The sequence below is a fragment of the Macaca nemestrina genome, chromosome 8 (assembly GCF_043159975.1).
Source record: "Macaca nemestrina isolate mMacNem1 chromosome 8, mMacNem.hap1, whole genome shotgun sequence".
In the NCBI taxonomy this organism is placed as follows: Eukaryota; Metazoa; Chordata; class Mammalia; order Primates; family Cercopithecidae; genus Macaca; species Macaca nemestrina.
This window is the reverse complement of record NC_092132.1, coordinates 77,125,613-77,140,109: the sequence shown is the minus strand read 5'-3', so window position 1 is coordinate 77,140,109 and position 14,497 is coordinate 77,125,613. Positions and strand designations below refer to the sequence as shown.

General features: G+C 36.9%; 1 protein-coding gene across 1 annotated transcript in view; it reads left to right on the top strand.

Annotated features, from left to right (window-relative positions):
• Positions 1-14,497, top strand: part of LOC105482163 (phosphatidylinositol-3,4,5-trisphosphate dependent Rac exchange factor 2) — a 282,501-nt gene that overhangs the window by 199,268 nt on the left and 68,736 nt on the right. Inside the window, exon 35 of the mRNA XM_011742123.3 lies at positions 490-604. Within this exon, the coding sequence (XP_011740425.2) occupies positions 490-604 (115 nt within the window). The remainder of the gene's footprint in view (positions 1-489; positions 605-14,497) is intronic.

Here is a 14,497-nt window from a genome sequence, read left to right as displayed (position 1 = left end):
TACAGAGGGGGAGACACTCTTACAAGTAGAGGTTTCCTTTATGGATGTACATTTTCCTTATCAAAGGGAAACTTCTACTCTGTTTTCAGAGTTTCTCCTGTGTCTGCATGCAGTTTCTCAAAATAACCAGATCAAAATAATCCTTATGCCAGTGAGACATATTTTGGGGCGGTGTATTCTGGTCTCCTACAGTTATATTTTGGAGTGGCATATTTTGGTCTCCTACAACATATACAAAATTTTTTAAAAATAGAGGACAGTTAAACCAGAAATTTTCTTTCCCATTGGACAGAAAAATCATCAAATGTTTGATATTTATTTTGAGAGCAGAACAGTTTTCATTCATTTTTGGACCTAATATAATTTTTTTGCATATGTGTTGATAATTGGTCCTATTTGATAAATTTACTAATAATCAATAAAATTATACTACATGTGGAGAAATTGAGTTTAAAATTGCTTGTAAAATATGTTTACTTGTTTACACAGCACTGGAGAGCATGGAAGGATATTATTACAGAGACAATGTTTCCGTGGAAGAATTTCAAGCTCAGATAAATGCGGCCTCACTGGAAAAGGTCAAACAGTACAACCAGAAGCTCAGGTATGTAACAGTCCAAATGAAAAATAATAAGTGTCTATATTTTAATAGAAATGTGTTAATAAGATTTTTGATGTTATTTATCATATTAGATTATTAATGACATTTCTTTTGATATAAAGTCCTCATATTTAGGGTTTAACATTTTAAATATTCTAATTTGCTATACTTTTTCCAAGTAAAAATAAGTAAAAGTGTGTTGAAAATTTTTATGCAAATATTAAAATTTCTGAAGAGATAAAGAGAAGGGGTTAAATATATAGTAGACCATTTCCAAGAAAGAAAATCACTGAGATATGTTATAGTGGTGTGCCCTATGAGATTTATTGGATTAAAGGTAAAATAGGTTTCTCTATGTACCATTAAACAGCTGGCACCCCCACACGGAGAGAAGAATATGTGCTCAGCATGGAAGACATGATTGATCATGTGCTTGGTACTGGAAGAATATTTACTTTCAAATGTGTCCCTTAATGCTTGCATTTTACTGTCTTTTTCCCCCCCAAAAATAGTGTTAGTGGTACAATGATAAATGACAGGCAAAATTGACCACAGTAAGTGAAAGGGAAATGTATTATAATTCAAAAGCTTTATTTGTCAACAAATGATTAGTTGTATATTATCTTTTTGTATATATATTTGTATGTATTGTATGTATATGTATGTATATTAGTTGTATATTATCTACATATAGATATATATACACAGATCTCCCTTTTATCTTATGAATTACCCTGTTGACAGATCACTTTTAAAAACTTAACAAATTAAGGTTTTTATTTTTAAAAGAAAAATATTTTTGTTCTATCTTGAGCCTTAATAAATCAAAAATACTATTTTGAAATTTTAAATTTTTTGTCCTCTCACCTTAAAAGGAAGAACCTGAGGCAAAATTAATATAAGTAGGGAGTTTATTTGGGCCAAGCTTGAGAATTGCAAGCCAGGAGCATAGATTCAAATTGCCGTGAATATTCACTCCAGTTAGCAGCAATTACAAGTAGATTTTTAAAGGAAAAAATGGGAGACAGGGAGTGAGCTGATACAAAGTTGTTTGTCAGGCATTCTCATCAATTTACAGAAATAACATTGACAAGTGGTTGGCTATCCATTGTTAAGCTCTAGGGTGTGGGTTATAGAGTCCAGTGTGGCATCATTATGTTAAGTTACAGCTACTTATGGTGATAGCAAGCAGTTTCAAGAGATTAATACACAGCACAGAGGGACTAGAAGGATGTAATTGCTGTTTCATTTTAATGTCTCTCTGGGCCGGTTAATTAAAGTAACTTGCATTCCTCAGATAAAAGTTATTTTCTTTTCTTATTTCCCCCTTTTGATCAAAAATCTATCTTCTTGAGAGCATTGATGATCAAAATTTAAGTATCAAGGTGTCCATCATCAAGAAGGCTCATTCCCAACTGGTTATGTCAAAGTCATCGATTTATGGCTGCTGTTGCTTGTTGAATCGTACCTAGACTTCAGAGTATCGTCAATTTCTTTTTGACGTCAAAAAGGCAATGTTTTATTATTTCAGAATGAAAGTCTATATTATTAAGATTTAAATTAGTAAAGTTTTGAACAATGTGATCTGGCAACATCTATTTTAAAATATTCAGTACTTTGACCGACAGATTCATTATTTATTTATTTATTTTTGTTATACTTTAAGTTCTAGGGTACATGTGCACAACGTGCAGGTTTGTTACATATGTATACATGTGCCATGTTGGTGTGCTGCACCCATTAACTCATCATTTACATTAGGTATATCTCCTAATGCTATCCCCCTTACCCCCACCCCATGACAGGCCCTGGTGTGTGATGTTCTGCATCCTGTGTCCAAGTGTTCTCATTGTTCAGTTCCCACCTATGAGTGAGAACATGCAGTTTTTGGTTTTCTGTCCTTGCGATAGTTTGCTCAGAATGATGGTTTCCAGCTTCATCCATGTCCCTACAAAGGACATGAACTCATCCTTTTTTATGGCTGCATAGTATTCCATGGTGTATATGTGCCACATTTTCTTAATCCAGTCTATCATTGATGGACATTTGGGTTGGTTCCAAGTCTTTGCTATTGTGAAAAGTGCCGCAATAAACATTCGTGTGCATGTGTCTTTACAGCAGCATGATTTATAATCCTTTGGGTATATGCCCAGTAATGGGATGGCTGGGTCAAATAGTATTTCTAGTTCTAGATCCTTGAGGAATTGCCACACTGTCCTCCACAATGGTTGAACTAATTTATTGTCCCACCAACAGTGTAAAAGTGTTCCTATTTCTATACATCCTCTCCAGCACCTGTTGTTTCCTGACTTTTTAATGATTGCCATTCTAACTGGTGTGAGATGGTATCTCATTGTGGTTTTGATTTGCATTTCTCTGATGGCGAGTGATGATGAGCATTTTTTCATGTTTCTGTTGGCTGTATAAATGTCTTCCTTTGAGAAGTGTCTGTTCATATCCTGTATCATCAATTTGGTTTCCTCAGAAGAAGGAAAACAACAAGAGATAGTGGAAATATAATCCATGTAAGCATTATAACTAAGGTCTCTCCCACAACATGTGGGGATTATGGGAGCTAGAATTCCAGATTTGGGTTGGGACACAGCCAAACCATATCACAGTTTTAACCTAGTAACCAATTTTCAATGAAAAACCTAGGAATTAAGTAATTTTGGACTATTTTTTACTATTATTTTTTGATGAAAACCATTTTATTATTCCTTAGAAAGAGGTTTTGTCAATGTCTGTTGACTAGCAGATCTAAAAATATATTTAGATAGTTTTACTATGCCATATAAAATATGATGTTGAAGTACATAAACGTAAATTTATGTTTAACAATTAATGTTTCAGTATTTTAACTTAGAAATGACTCAGACATTTTATGATTAGCTATTACTTAATCTAACATAACAAAATCTTAAGACTTTTAAATTACTGAAAAGAATTCTGAAACTATAAAACAGATACCCTCTATAATGTCTTCCCCAGTTGCCCTAGGTCCCTAATATTTACATGGCACCCAAAGATGGCAATGAAGAGCATGGCCCAACTGGGTCCTGAATTTCCACGCCAAGTACAGAGCTCAGAAGAGAGGAGAGAGCTGTGAAGAGTATGATTGGAGGATCAGACCCCTCCCAGCATGGCCAGGAGGAAAAGCTGGGTCAGGGAGAAAGAGGCCATGTTAAGCTTGATTCTGCTTTTTAGTTGGCGGTCTAGGCTCTGAGGACTTGTCCCCAGGCCTCACTGTGGCCATCTGTCCAGATCCCAGATCTGCATGCTCAAATCCAAAGATATAAGCTCACAGACAAATTAAGCAAATATTTGAAAATATCATATAAGCTACAGTTTTATGACCTTAAAATATCTAGCAGAGATAGTATAAACTTGTCTGACCAGCAGACACAGACAAAAATGTCCAAATTATGAAGCTCTTCCTATTTTATTTTACCAACAATTTTTAAACTATCTTTATTTAACAAAGATTACTAAATTCATGTGAATTTGAAAAGCATTTGGTTTAGTTATTTAATTTGTGGGTACGCTTATTTACAAGCCAGTTTGGTGTTATAGACAACACATAAAACGATGTGTACACATGTATACACAAAAATACAGGCAGTCATAAAAATCTTATAGCTTTAGTTTTAAAACTCTAGCCATGAGTCAGATAAAACTCTCTAGTTTAAAAGGACAGTTGTGTTCAAACTGTGCCTTTCTTTATGGGAAAGGTTAACGTTTATCTGTTTCATGTGGCTGAAGCTCTTACTGAATTTTAGAGAAATAGGGTAGCAAATTTGCATCGCAAATCAAAGATAGAAAATTTAATATTTTTAAAGAAGGAATTTGGGTATGTTAGAGGAATGTTAAAAATGAATTTCAAGGCAACACAAAATCATAGGACTTTACTATAGAATTTCATAAGGAGGCCAATTTCATTTAGATAGGTAGCTTTTAATTTAGTGTCTGTTTTCCAAATGGGCTCAAGGTGGAGTCCATTAAGGAACAGGGTCAGTAAAGCATTTGCAGTTTTTAAAGCTGAATAATTTAAATATGTGAAAAGCAAGCACAGTTGGAAGGCAGAGCGTTTAGATTTTTTAAAATCAAGCATTCTAATTTTGCATTGAATCCTGGATTCCTCCCTCACAAAAAATGGGAAACACCACAGGACTAGGCCAAGCAATGCTTCTACGGTGCACTGTGCTACAAAGACATTTCTCCAAGGTTTAAACCTCACCTGTCTCATCTAAACTTCCAAGGAAATGAGTAGTGTCCTGTAGCAATAACCATTTATTGTAAACAATAGCCCTCATCCACCTCCAAAACTACAGCTCTGCTAGTGACCCTCCAGTCATCACATACACTAAGGTCAAGTTCTCTCTCAGTACAAAGTAATCTCTGGTACTCCTGAAAACCAATGAGATCAGGTAACACAGTACAAAAGACGGTAGAGTATGAGACCTCAAATGAATCTGTCCATGATGCTCTAGACTTTACAGGAGGGCAGATGACCCAAAAAAGGGGTCAGTGGCACCTTTTTCTGTGTTTCTTAAACAGTCTGAGTCATTAGATGTCTCTCCCAGATCCTTTTATGTGGTACCTAAGATGGCAAAGAGGAAAAAGGAGTCAGGAAGAATAGAAGTAAATAATAGAACAATTTTTAAGAAAGGAAGTGAACAGGGGGAACAAGCAGATAATTAATGAAGGATTTCCATCCACAGGAAAATAATAATCTCCAAAACAGGATCCAAAGAGAAAAAGCAGAAAGGCCATAATATGTATAAAATATATACACACACACACACACACATATGTACACACACTATATATAATATGTTAATATATATGTATATAATGTGTTTGTGTGTGTACTTGAATATCATCTTTTAGTCAAGCTGACTTCTGACCTTTTAAAAAATGCATTTTAATAAATCTTTTATTATCGCATTATAGCCAAGAAAAAACAGCTGATAATCTGGCTTAAATTTTTTTTTTTTTTTTTTTTTTTTTGAGATGGAGTTTCACTCTTGTTGCCCAGGCTGCAGTGCAGTGGCACGATCTTGGCTCACTGCAACCTCCACCTCCTGGGTTCAAGCAATTCTCTTGCCTCAGCCTCCCAAGTAGCCGGGATTACAAGCATGTGACACTCCGCCAGGCTAATTTTGTATTTTTAGTAGAGATGGGGTTTCTCCATGTTGGTCAGGCTGGTCTCGAACTACCCTCCTCAGGTGATCCGCCTGCCTTGGCCTCCCAAAGTTCTGGGATTACAGGCATGAGCCACTGCGCCCAGCCAAGTCAATTTTTTTTTTTTTTTTTTTAAACCAAAGGCACTCTCCTGAGTGGCAAAGTCAAAAGTCACAAAAATATTAAACCAAAAGGAGCCGGTTCCCTAATCAGTAATAAAACCCAGGCCCTGGTGGTATACACACAACATCATAACCACTAGACCACAGATGAAGGGCTTTCTTACTTTTGCCTTTTATGTTTTCAAATCTTGCTGGGTATTCAAAGCAGGCTGCTTGAGGATTTAGAAGATTTTAAGTTGATTCAGATCTAATCTCAGCAGGAGTGCTGCTCAGCTCATTCCCTGGATGTTAGCATTTCAACATCAGCATCAATAATTAGTCTTGGTTTAAAGAAAATGGTTGGATCTACATGTTTATAATCTCAGTAGTTTTGTTTTCATTCATCTCCCCATTTTAGACTATTAGTCTTTTAATTACCTGTTGTATCGACCTAAGCAATTGTCAGCGAGGCAACAAAGGTGTATTTTGGAGACCCATCTTGTTCATTGGGTGGTCTTTTTATTCATTTATTTATTTACTTAGTTTCTCTCTTTTGTTCCCCCATCCCCTCGGTGTTTTCATGGACGGGTTTTTTTAGTTGAGCAAAGAATAGTTTGAGAACCAGGCATTCCCCAGAATCAGAAGTTGCTCCCAGCGACTCTGGGACTGGAGTCACTATGCTACAATAGGAGTTTCAGGGAGGAAGTCAAACACCTGGGAATTCCCTCTGGTGGTAGTGATGGGTGTGTACTGTTTACTGCCTAAATGGAGGCAATTGTCTCAGGATTTCTTATAGAAGTTTTTTGTTGTTGTTTTTAAGTACCATTGGAAGTAAGTCTTTAATTATCTGGTTCCAAAACCAGCTTTTTCTAATTGTGCACATAAATAAATTATTTTAGGTATTTCAGAAGATCCCCAGTTTTGGAGATATTTATTGTTTGACTATTCCAGGTTAGGTGGGTCCCCTTTCCTAGATATTTACAAGAAGATGTCCATAGTGTTATATATAAATTCAGCTGAGGTTTAATAAGAGTTGGTCACAGATGAAAAATGCAGCCCAAATTTCAAAAATAGGAAAGTATCTGCAATTTTTTTAAAGCATGCTGTGTAACACCAGACCACTGGTGCCTAAATGGCAATCCTTACCCAAACCTCTGCTGTAGGCAGGGGCAGGAAAATTTTGACCTGAAGCCCTGGTCCTGAGACAGGCTGAAGGAGGCAGTTCCCTGCAGAGCTCTTTGCCTGACTCTTCTGTCTAAAGACAGAGACTGGAGCCCTCATTCATAAAGGAAAGAGAGAGGGTTTGAAAAACAGCCCAAATAAGGTGTAGACCTTCGACCAAAGACTAGGCGGTCTGAATTCAGGTAAACTCACATTAAACACCCAGTAGGACTTCTGAAGATGGAATGCTGGTGTTGGTACCAAGCCCTGCTTTCAGAGAAAAACACCAGGTGGTCTGGGGGAGTCACTCTGAAATCTGCCAAGTTATGCCAAATATGTCGACCTAAAAGGAAGAAATGAAAGCAAAATCAATGTAAGTAGAGAGTTTATTTGGGCCAAGCTTGAGGATTGCAACCTAGGAGCATAGATTCAAGTTGTCCTGAATACACACTTTGATTAGCGGCAGTTATGAGTGGATTTTTAAAGGGAAGAAAAGGGGACAGGGAGTTAATCTCGACTTCTTAAGAAGCATGTCCACTGACTAAGAAACATTGAATTTAAGAAGTTTAAGTCCTATTTTGCAAAAATCTTCCAATTGACAATTGTCATCACAAGAGTAATTTTGCCTTGAAATCTGACAAAATATATTCTTCTGTGGCTGGATGTGGTGACTCATGCCTATAATCCCAGCACTTCGAGAGGCTGAGGTATAAGGATCATTTGAGGCCAGGAGTTCAAGACCAGCTTGGGCAACATAGGCAGACCCTGTCTCTACAATTTTTTTTTTAATTAGCCAGATATGATGGCCCAGCTGTTCCAGAGACTGAGGTGGGTGGATGGCTTGAGCTGTGGAGGTCAAGGCTGCAGTGAATTGTGATCATACAGCATTGCGCTCCAGCCTGCATGACAGAGAAAAAAAAAATAAAGTTAAAAATTTATTCTTATGTTAGTTTTAAACAAAATACAAAATTAAAGCATTTGTAGAGAACCTGCAGCTCTGAGACTATAACTCTTGATTCCAATTTAAGAAAATGGGTCTACATCATTGCTGTAGCAATTTAACTAATCTCCTTGCTGGGAAAAACCAGAGTTGTTTTAATTTACTCAGAATTTTGCTTCCAAATAATAATTTTAAGCCATGATTTGCACTGTGTCACTGTCCTGCTCATAGCACTTTAGTGTTGTCTTATTCCCACCCCCTAAAAAAGTCACAAACTCCTTAGCATAGCAGTTGGGATCTTTCATGACTTGGCCCAAGATTGCATTTGTCTACTGTCTATGAATGCATCAGCAATACTGTGTTCTCCTCTTTTTTTTTTTTATTTTTTGGAGACAGAGTCTCACTCTGTCTCCCAGGCTGAGTGCAGTGCAGTGGTGCAATCTTGGCTCACTGCAATCTCTGCCTTCCAGGTTCAAGCTATTCTCCTGTCTCAGCCTCCCCAGTAGCTAGGACTATAGGCACGCCACCATGTCCAGCTAATTTTTGTATTTTGGGGTAGAGATGGAGTTTCACCATGTTGGACAGGCTGGTTTTGAACTTCTGACCACAGGTGATCTGCCCACCTTGGCCTCCCAAAGTGCTGGGATTACAGGCGTGAGCCACCTCACCTGACCCTCATTTCTAATCATGTGCTGTACTTGCCTTTTTCCATGACTTTTCACCTGTCACTTAGCATCTGCCTCCAACTGTTTATAAAACTACTCGGTGTAAATCAATGTCCAGTTCTGGTATAGTTCCCTTTGTAAAATATTTTTCTTTTATTATTGGACTGGAATAAAACCTGGGAACTAGAATTTTAGAAAGCTTCTTAGGAGATTCTACTGTGCACCCCAAATTGAAAACAAGTCCCCTACATCAGTAGTTCTTAAAATGTGATCCCAAGACCAGCATCATCTGTATCATTTACAGACTTGCCAAAAGCTCTTGTGTCGGCCCAGCAGACTTTGTTTTAATAAACTTGGTGGGTGATTCTTATGCACATTCAAATTTCAGAACCATTGCCCTTGGCCAAAATGAACATCAGATCATTCTACTAGTCTTTCAATGTACTTTATTTATGGTTATTACAGAATTCAGTGTTCCTCTAAAATGATATAGCTACATGTACAGATTTCTCATCTTTTTATTCTAGCATAAATTCTTTGATATGTGTGCTATGTTTATCTTGGTATCACCCATTGTGTTTATCAAAGTATTTTGCCTAAGAATCTCTCCACAAATATATGTTTAGTGCATTAAAGCTTTTGGGTATAACTAGCAGGGAGAAATGGGAATGTGACATACCATTCACACCCCTGTGGATCTTTTATTAAAAAACAGAAATTTAGTATATACTCATATAAAACAGATAGCTGACAAGATGTTTTTAATAATGATACTTTATTAAGAAAATAGCATAAGCATTAATTACATGATACCCTGTTCACCTAAGAAAACATTTTAATGTCTCTTTCTTGGAGAAAACATTTTTAAATGTACAACCTCTTCAGTACAAATTAGGTGTCTTTGTAAGAATTACCTGCTGTATATCCTCCTTGTTGTGTATTAGATTTCCTTTGCACAGGAAGACAGTTATCTTCCTTTTGACTTTCAATAATGCCTCCTCATTTTGCTTATTTCTTGGGTAAGGTGTTAATTTCTTCCTTTATTTTTCCTGTTAATCTGTAACCACAAATACTCCTAAGTTGCTTTTGGGCAATCTGCTCTTGGTTTTTCAGGCCACAAGCCCACACTGACCAATTCTTCACAGGGGCTCCTACTGCCTGTGTTAAAAAGTAACCCTAAGGTGTGAGTCTTTCCTTAATAACTGAGTACCCTTTTTCACACTTTCACTTCAAACCATTTCATTCTGGAAAGTGATTTGTTTACTTACTAATTGGACCTCAGAAAATGACTTATTTTTTTTTTTATTTTTTTTTTTTTACTTACAACTCTTTATCATTGTCTTAGAAAGCAGTCTTTAGATTATAAGTTTCAGAAACCAAACTCAAACTGGCATAAACAAAATACTGACTTGGCTTGTCTAACAGAGACATCCAGGGGCTGTGGCCACTTCAGGCACAGCTCTATCCAGGGGGATTACAGGTCCTCAAGATGCTGTTTCTCTCTCCATCTGCTGGCATTTCTTTCCTCTGTGTGGCCTTCGTTTTTGTGCAGGGTGGTTTCACATTTGGGTAAAGACGGTTCCTACAAACCCGTGTTCTATTCTCAGAAGAAGAGAAGGTGAAACCACCACTCCTTTCTGAGAGCCCCAGTGAAGGACCTGGGGAGGCAATCAGCCAGACCCAGGCCACGCACCCATTCCTGGGTGGGCTTGGCACTAGATAACACCAAAGGACTGTCACCAAGAGTGAGGGTCAGAATGCTGGACAAACAAAGTCAATGAATTTCACTCCATTTATGGAGTTTGTTCCACAGATGTGGAACAAACTCCATAATTGGAAATGGAACAAACGTGGACCAGAAGTGCTGTTCCAGAACAGCAAAGAGGTAGAAGTCATTTTCTACTTAAAAGAAAAAGATAACCACAATACCTACCAAATTTTAAGAACATATTAAGAGTCAGTCACAATGTTAGGTGAGTTATGTGGATTGTTTGAAAACCCAGTGAATTCCATGTTATTATTTCCATTTTAAGGGGAATTGAAGTTTACCCAGATAATCAGTGGGAAAATCACGATTTAAATCAAAGACATTTTCTCTTTATCATCCATATTGTTTACACTTTATTAGGCCGTCTGAGTCAATAGAGTGAACAGTAGACAGTGAAAACAAATTCTGTGTTACTAACCTTTAGTGTCAGATATTATCAGTTGCCCCCAACTGCCTAATTCCGTTCCATGAGGTATTTATTTATCCAGTCGATGTTCAAGAGGTCTTCATTCTTGTGAGAATGAGAAAGACAGAAAATGAACAAGTAAACAAGTCCATAAACAAAGCCTTTTAGATGGTGGAAAATGCAGTGAAGAAAATATAAAACAGGCTGATCTACTAGAAGGTTAGTAATTCGGAGAAGGTAGTTAAGGATGACTTAAATACTAGGTGATATTTGAACAATAGCGTGAATTATAAAGAGACAGCTTTTCTAAAATCTTGGGCAAGATCTTTCCAGAGACAGTGAATGGATACACTGAAGTCATAGGAATAAGCTTGTCATGTTTGAGGAAGACAGAGAAGGCTAGTGGGAGTTCAGCACATTGAGGAGAAGGGTGTGTATTGAGAGGGATGGACAGAGCCCCAGTCATGTAGGGCTATGTGTAGGCCATTGTAGGAAGCTGCAATTTTATTGTCAACACAATGGAGAGGCCACTGAAATGCTTTACTGAGTTATTGCTGTCCATTTGTATTTCATGCATCGATTATCAGTAGTCATAAAAACAGTTAAAGTTTGCACAAGGTAGTAGTGAAGCCAGCCAAGGCCACATGGCTGGCCTGACCATTGTCCCCCAGTCTCCTGTGAAAATACGAACAGAGACAGGCACCTGGAGAGCCTGTGCCACATGCATTATAGCCTTAATCCTAGTTGCCTGGAGAAAACCTGGTTCACTTTTTGCCCCCAGTGAATAGACTGAGCTAGCAGAAATGTTTAACAGCTGTTTCCACAATATAACCTCCTCCTGGGCCAAGTCAGTTGATTGATTTCTTTCTATTTATTAAAGAGTAACAGTATGTAAAGTGTTTAACTCTGGAATTCTGACAAAGAAATTCAGGGGATGGGGCATTTTTATCCCCTCCATTCACCATTCTCACCTTGTTTTTTTCTCTCTTTTCTACCTAAAGGCTTTCCATTTTAGTCTCTCTGGCCATGAGCTATCATCCCTATCAGCCTTATTTTTCCCTGCCCCACTTAAAGGTAAAATATCTTTACCAAACCCATTCATTTTAATGTATTCTGCTTATTGGCAGGAAGCATCAATGCATGGTAAAAGCACAACTGCACTTACATTTACAGATAAAATGTAAATTCCAACAGTGTTCTTTGTGTCAAAGTATTCGAGTTTGAAGAGTTTAGATTATTATGTTTAGAATACTATTTTCAGTATAAAATAGTAAAATGAAATAAAAATCAAAAAGGGAAACAAGTGTATATTAGTTACTGAGATTATTTTTGCATGAAGTGACAACTTTATACTGAATTTTGGGGGCTTATGATTTGGCATATCTGAATGTAAATTCATTGTCTTTACAGAAAGGAAAGAAGAAACTTTTTCAAGGCAAATATTCTCTGATGGTGTGCCTTCACCGATAAAGAATAGCACATTTTCTTTAAAGAAAGTTTTAAAAGCCAAATATATTTTACGTAATAAGTAGAAGGGAGATAGATATTTTATTCATGTTAGCAAGAAGTGCTATGCAAATACTCATCTCAGAGCCATGTATTTTGGACAATTTTTTCAACTGAGAAATGTCTGGCCGGAAGTATGTTTTCACTGTTCTCATGATAATGTATCTACGAAATCTGTCACTTCTCACCACTTCTGCAGGAAAAAAATATCAGTAACTCTGCTCTCCTGAAATGGGATGAATATGAAGAACGCCACAAACTTACTGCCATTTCATGTCTTTAAGTACAGCTGAGGAACAGCATGAGAAAGTGAAGGGACAGCGGGACTTCAGCTTTCATGCCCTGTCTCTGGGTGTCGGCACATCTCCCCATCCCCTTCTCTTTCTTCCCTGAACCTTCCGCTCTGTTTCACATTTCTTGTCTGACAACAAACAGTATATAGACATAGAAAACTTTGTGTTCTGTTCGCAAGGATCTTGGAAACTACCTGAAACCAACAAGAGTACAGCTTAAAATCTGAGAGCAAGAACAAGGGAGGGAGAAAGAGAATATTAATTAGCATGTAAAGAATGCCTTTGTCCTTAAATTGTTTTTACTTATAGAGCTACAGCTTCTAGAGATATTACGTGATGTGATTTCTTTTTAAATTAACCAGAAACATTCCAGATGCATGTTTATCTCCTCTATAGCAGTTTTATTTTTGTTCTCCTCTGTTTTGGCAGAATTTCATTTTTTAATATCTTAAGATGCATTCATATTTTGATTTCTTTAGGACTAGCTGTAAATAAAATGTGTATATTCAATTCATTTCTTTGTGCAGACTTGGAAATCAGAGTTGTCATAGTTGTATGTTTTGTTTTATTTGAGAAGTGATTCTCCCCTGGCAGAAAACAACTAAATCTACAAAGAATTTGAATTAGTTTATAATGCTTGAAAGTTTTGTGAATGTCTTTCCTACACATGAAATTTATGAAATATCTACCATTTACAAAATATGTTATACTCAAATGCCAAATTCTTGCACAAAGTAAAACTGAAGAACTGCGGATACTTGCATGTATTCAACAAATGCTGTGCTCCTATCAAGTACCAAGAACAGCGCCTTGCGCCCCAGAGCCTCGCAAGAGTTCAGACTGCTGCTTGCCAAGAACATTTTATTTGTCTGTAGGTTATGATAAATATTAAACAAAATTTTCACTAATAATTTATAACAATATGTGAGACAAATTATGTAGGGAAAGTGTAAAGTGCTATGCATATGTACAAGAAGATAGTCAATCTTAAGCCTTTGGGGATGGGATGAAGGTTGAAGGTTTCAGGAATGAATTAGAGGAACCGACCTTTAATCTGAGATCTGAAAGAGGAGTTAAAGTTATAGTATTTAGGGGAGAAGGGATATTTTTTAGCAGAGGAAACAGCATGAGGGGAAAATCCTAAAGGGGAAAGAAGAAATTGTAAGGTTATGGAAGCTGGAATTCAAGAGGAAGACGGACCTGGAACATGCTTGTGACCAGAATCAACATGTTTTCTTTTACCTCCTTTGCATCCAGCTCTTCCTCAACTCCTTTTAACCCAGCCTTCACCCAGGACATGCTTCAGCTCCATTTCTATTTGCTTGAATAGTGTGATTATTTAGGACCCATTTCAAATGTATCTTCTTGCAGAATGCCTTTAGTTATAGCTTCAGCTGGAAATAATCAATCACTGTCTTCTTTAAAACCTAATAACCTCTTTGATTTCATGTGTTTTAATTGGACTTGTGGGTTATTTGCCTGACTTCCTCAATACATATTGAGGGCAACCATGTCCTAGTTCCTCACTGTGCTTGGTACAAAGTTAGTACCATAAAAATGGTTGAATTGAATTGGAAACCAGATTAGTCATAACACATTGGCCATCTTTTCTGTGGTATTATCATTTATTTTATTGAATTTATTGCAGTATTCAGCCTACTTTGTTTTATATCCAAAAAATTCCAGGCCATTTGAAGGGTGCAGATGCTGACTCTGTTGGAGACATCTCAAAAAAATTCATCAGCATAGCCGAGGTTCATAAATTTCACATGAGGCAAGATCAGATAGAGTTGAAATTGTAGTGACACTTTGAAAGCAATATATCTCTTCTTAATTTGAAAAATACTGTAATTCTATTAAGCATTGCCACCA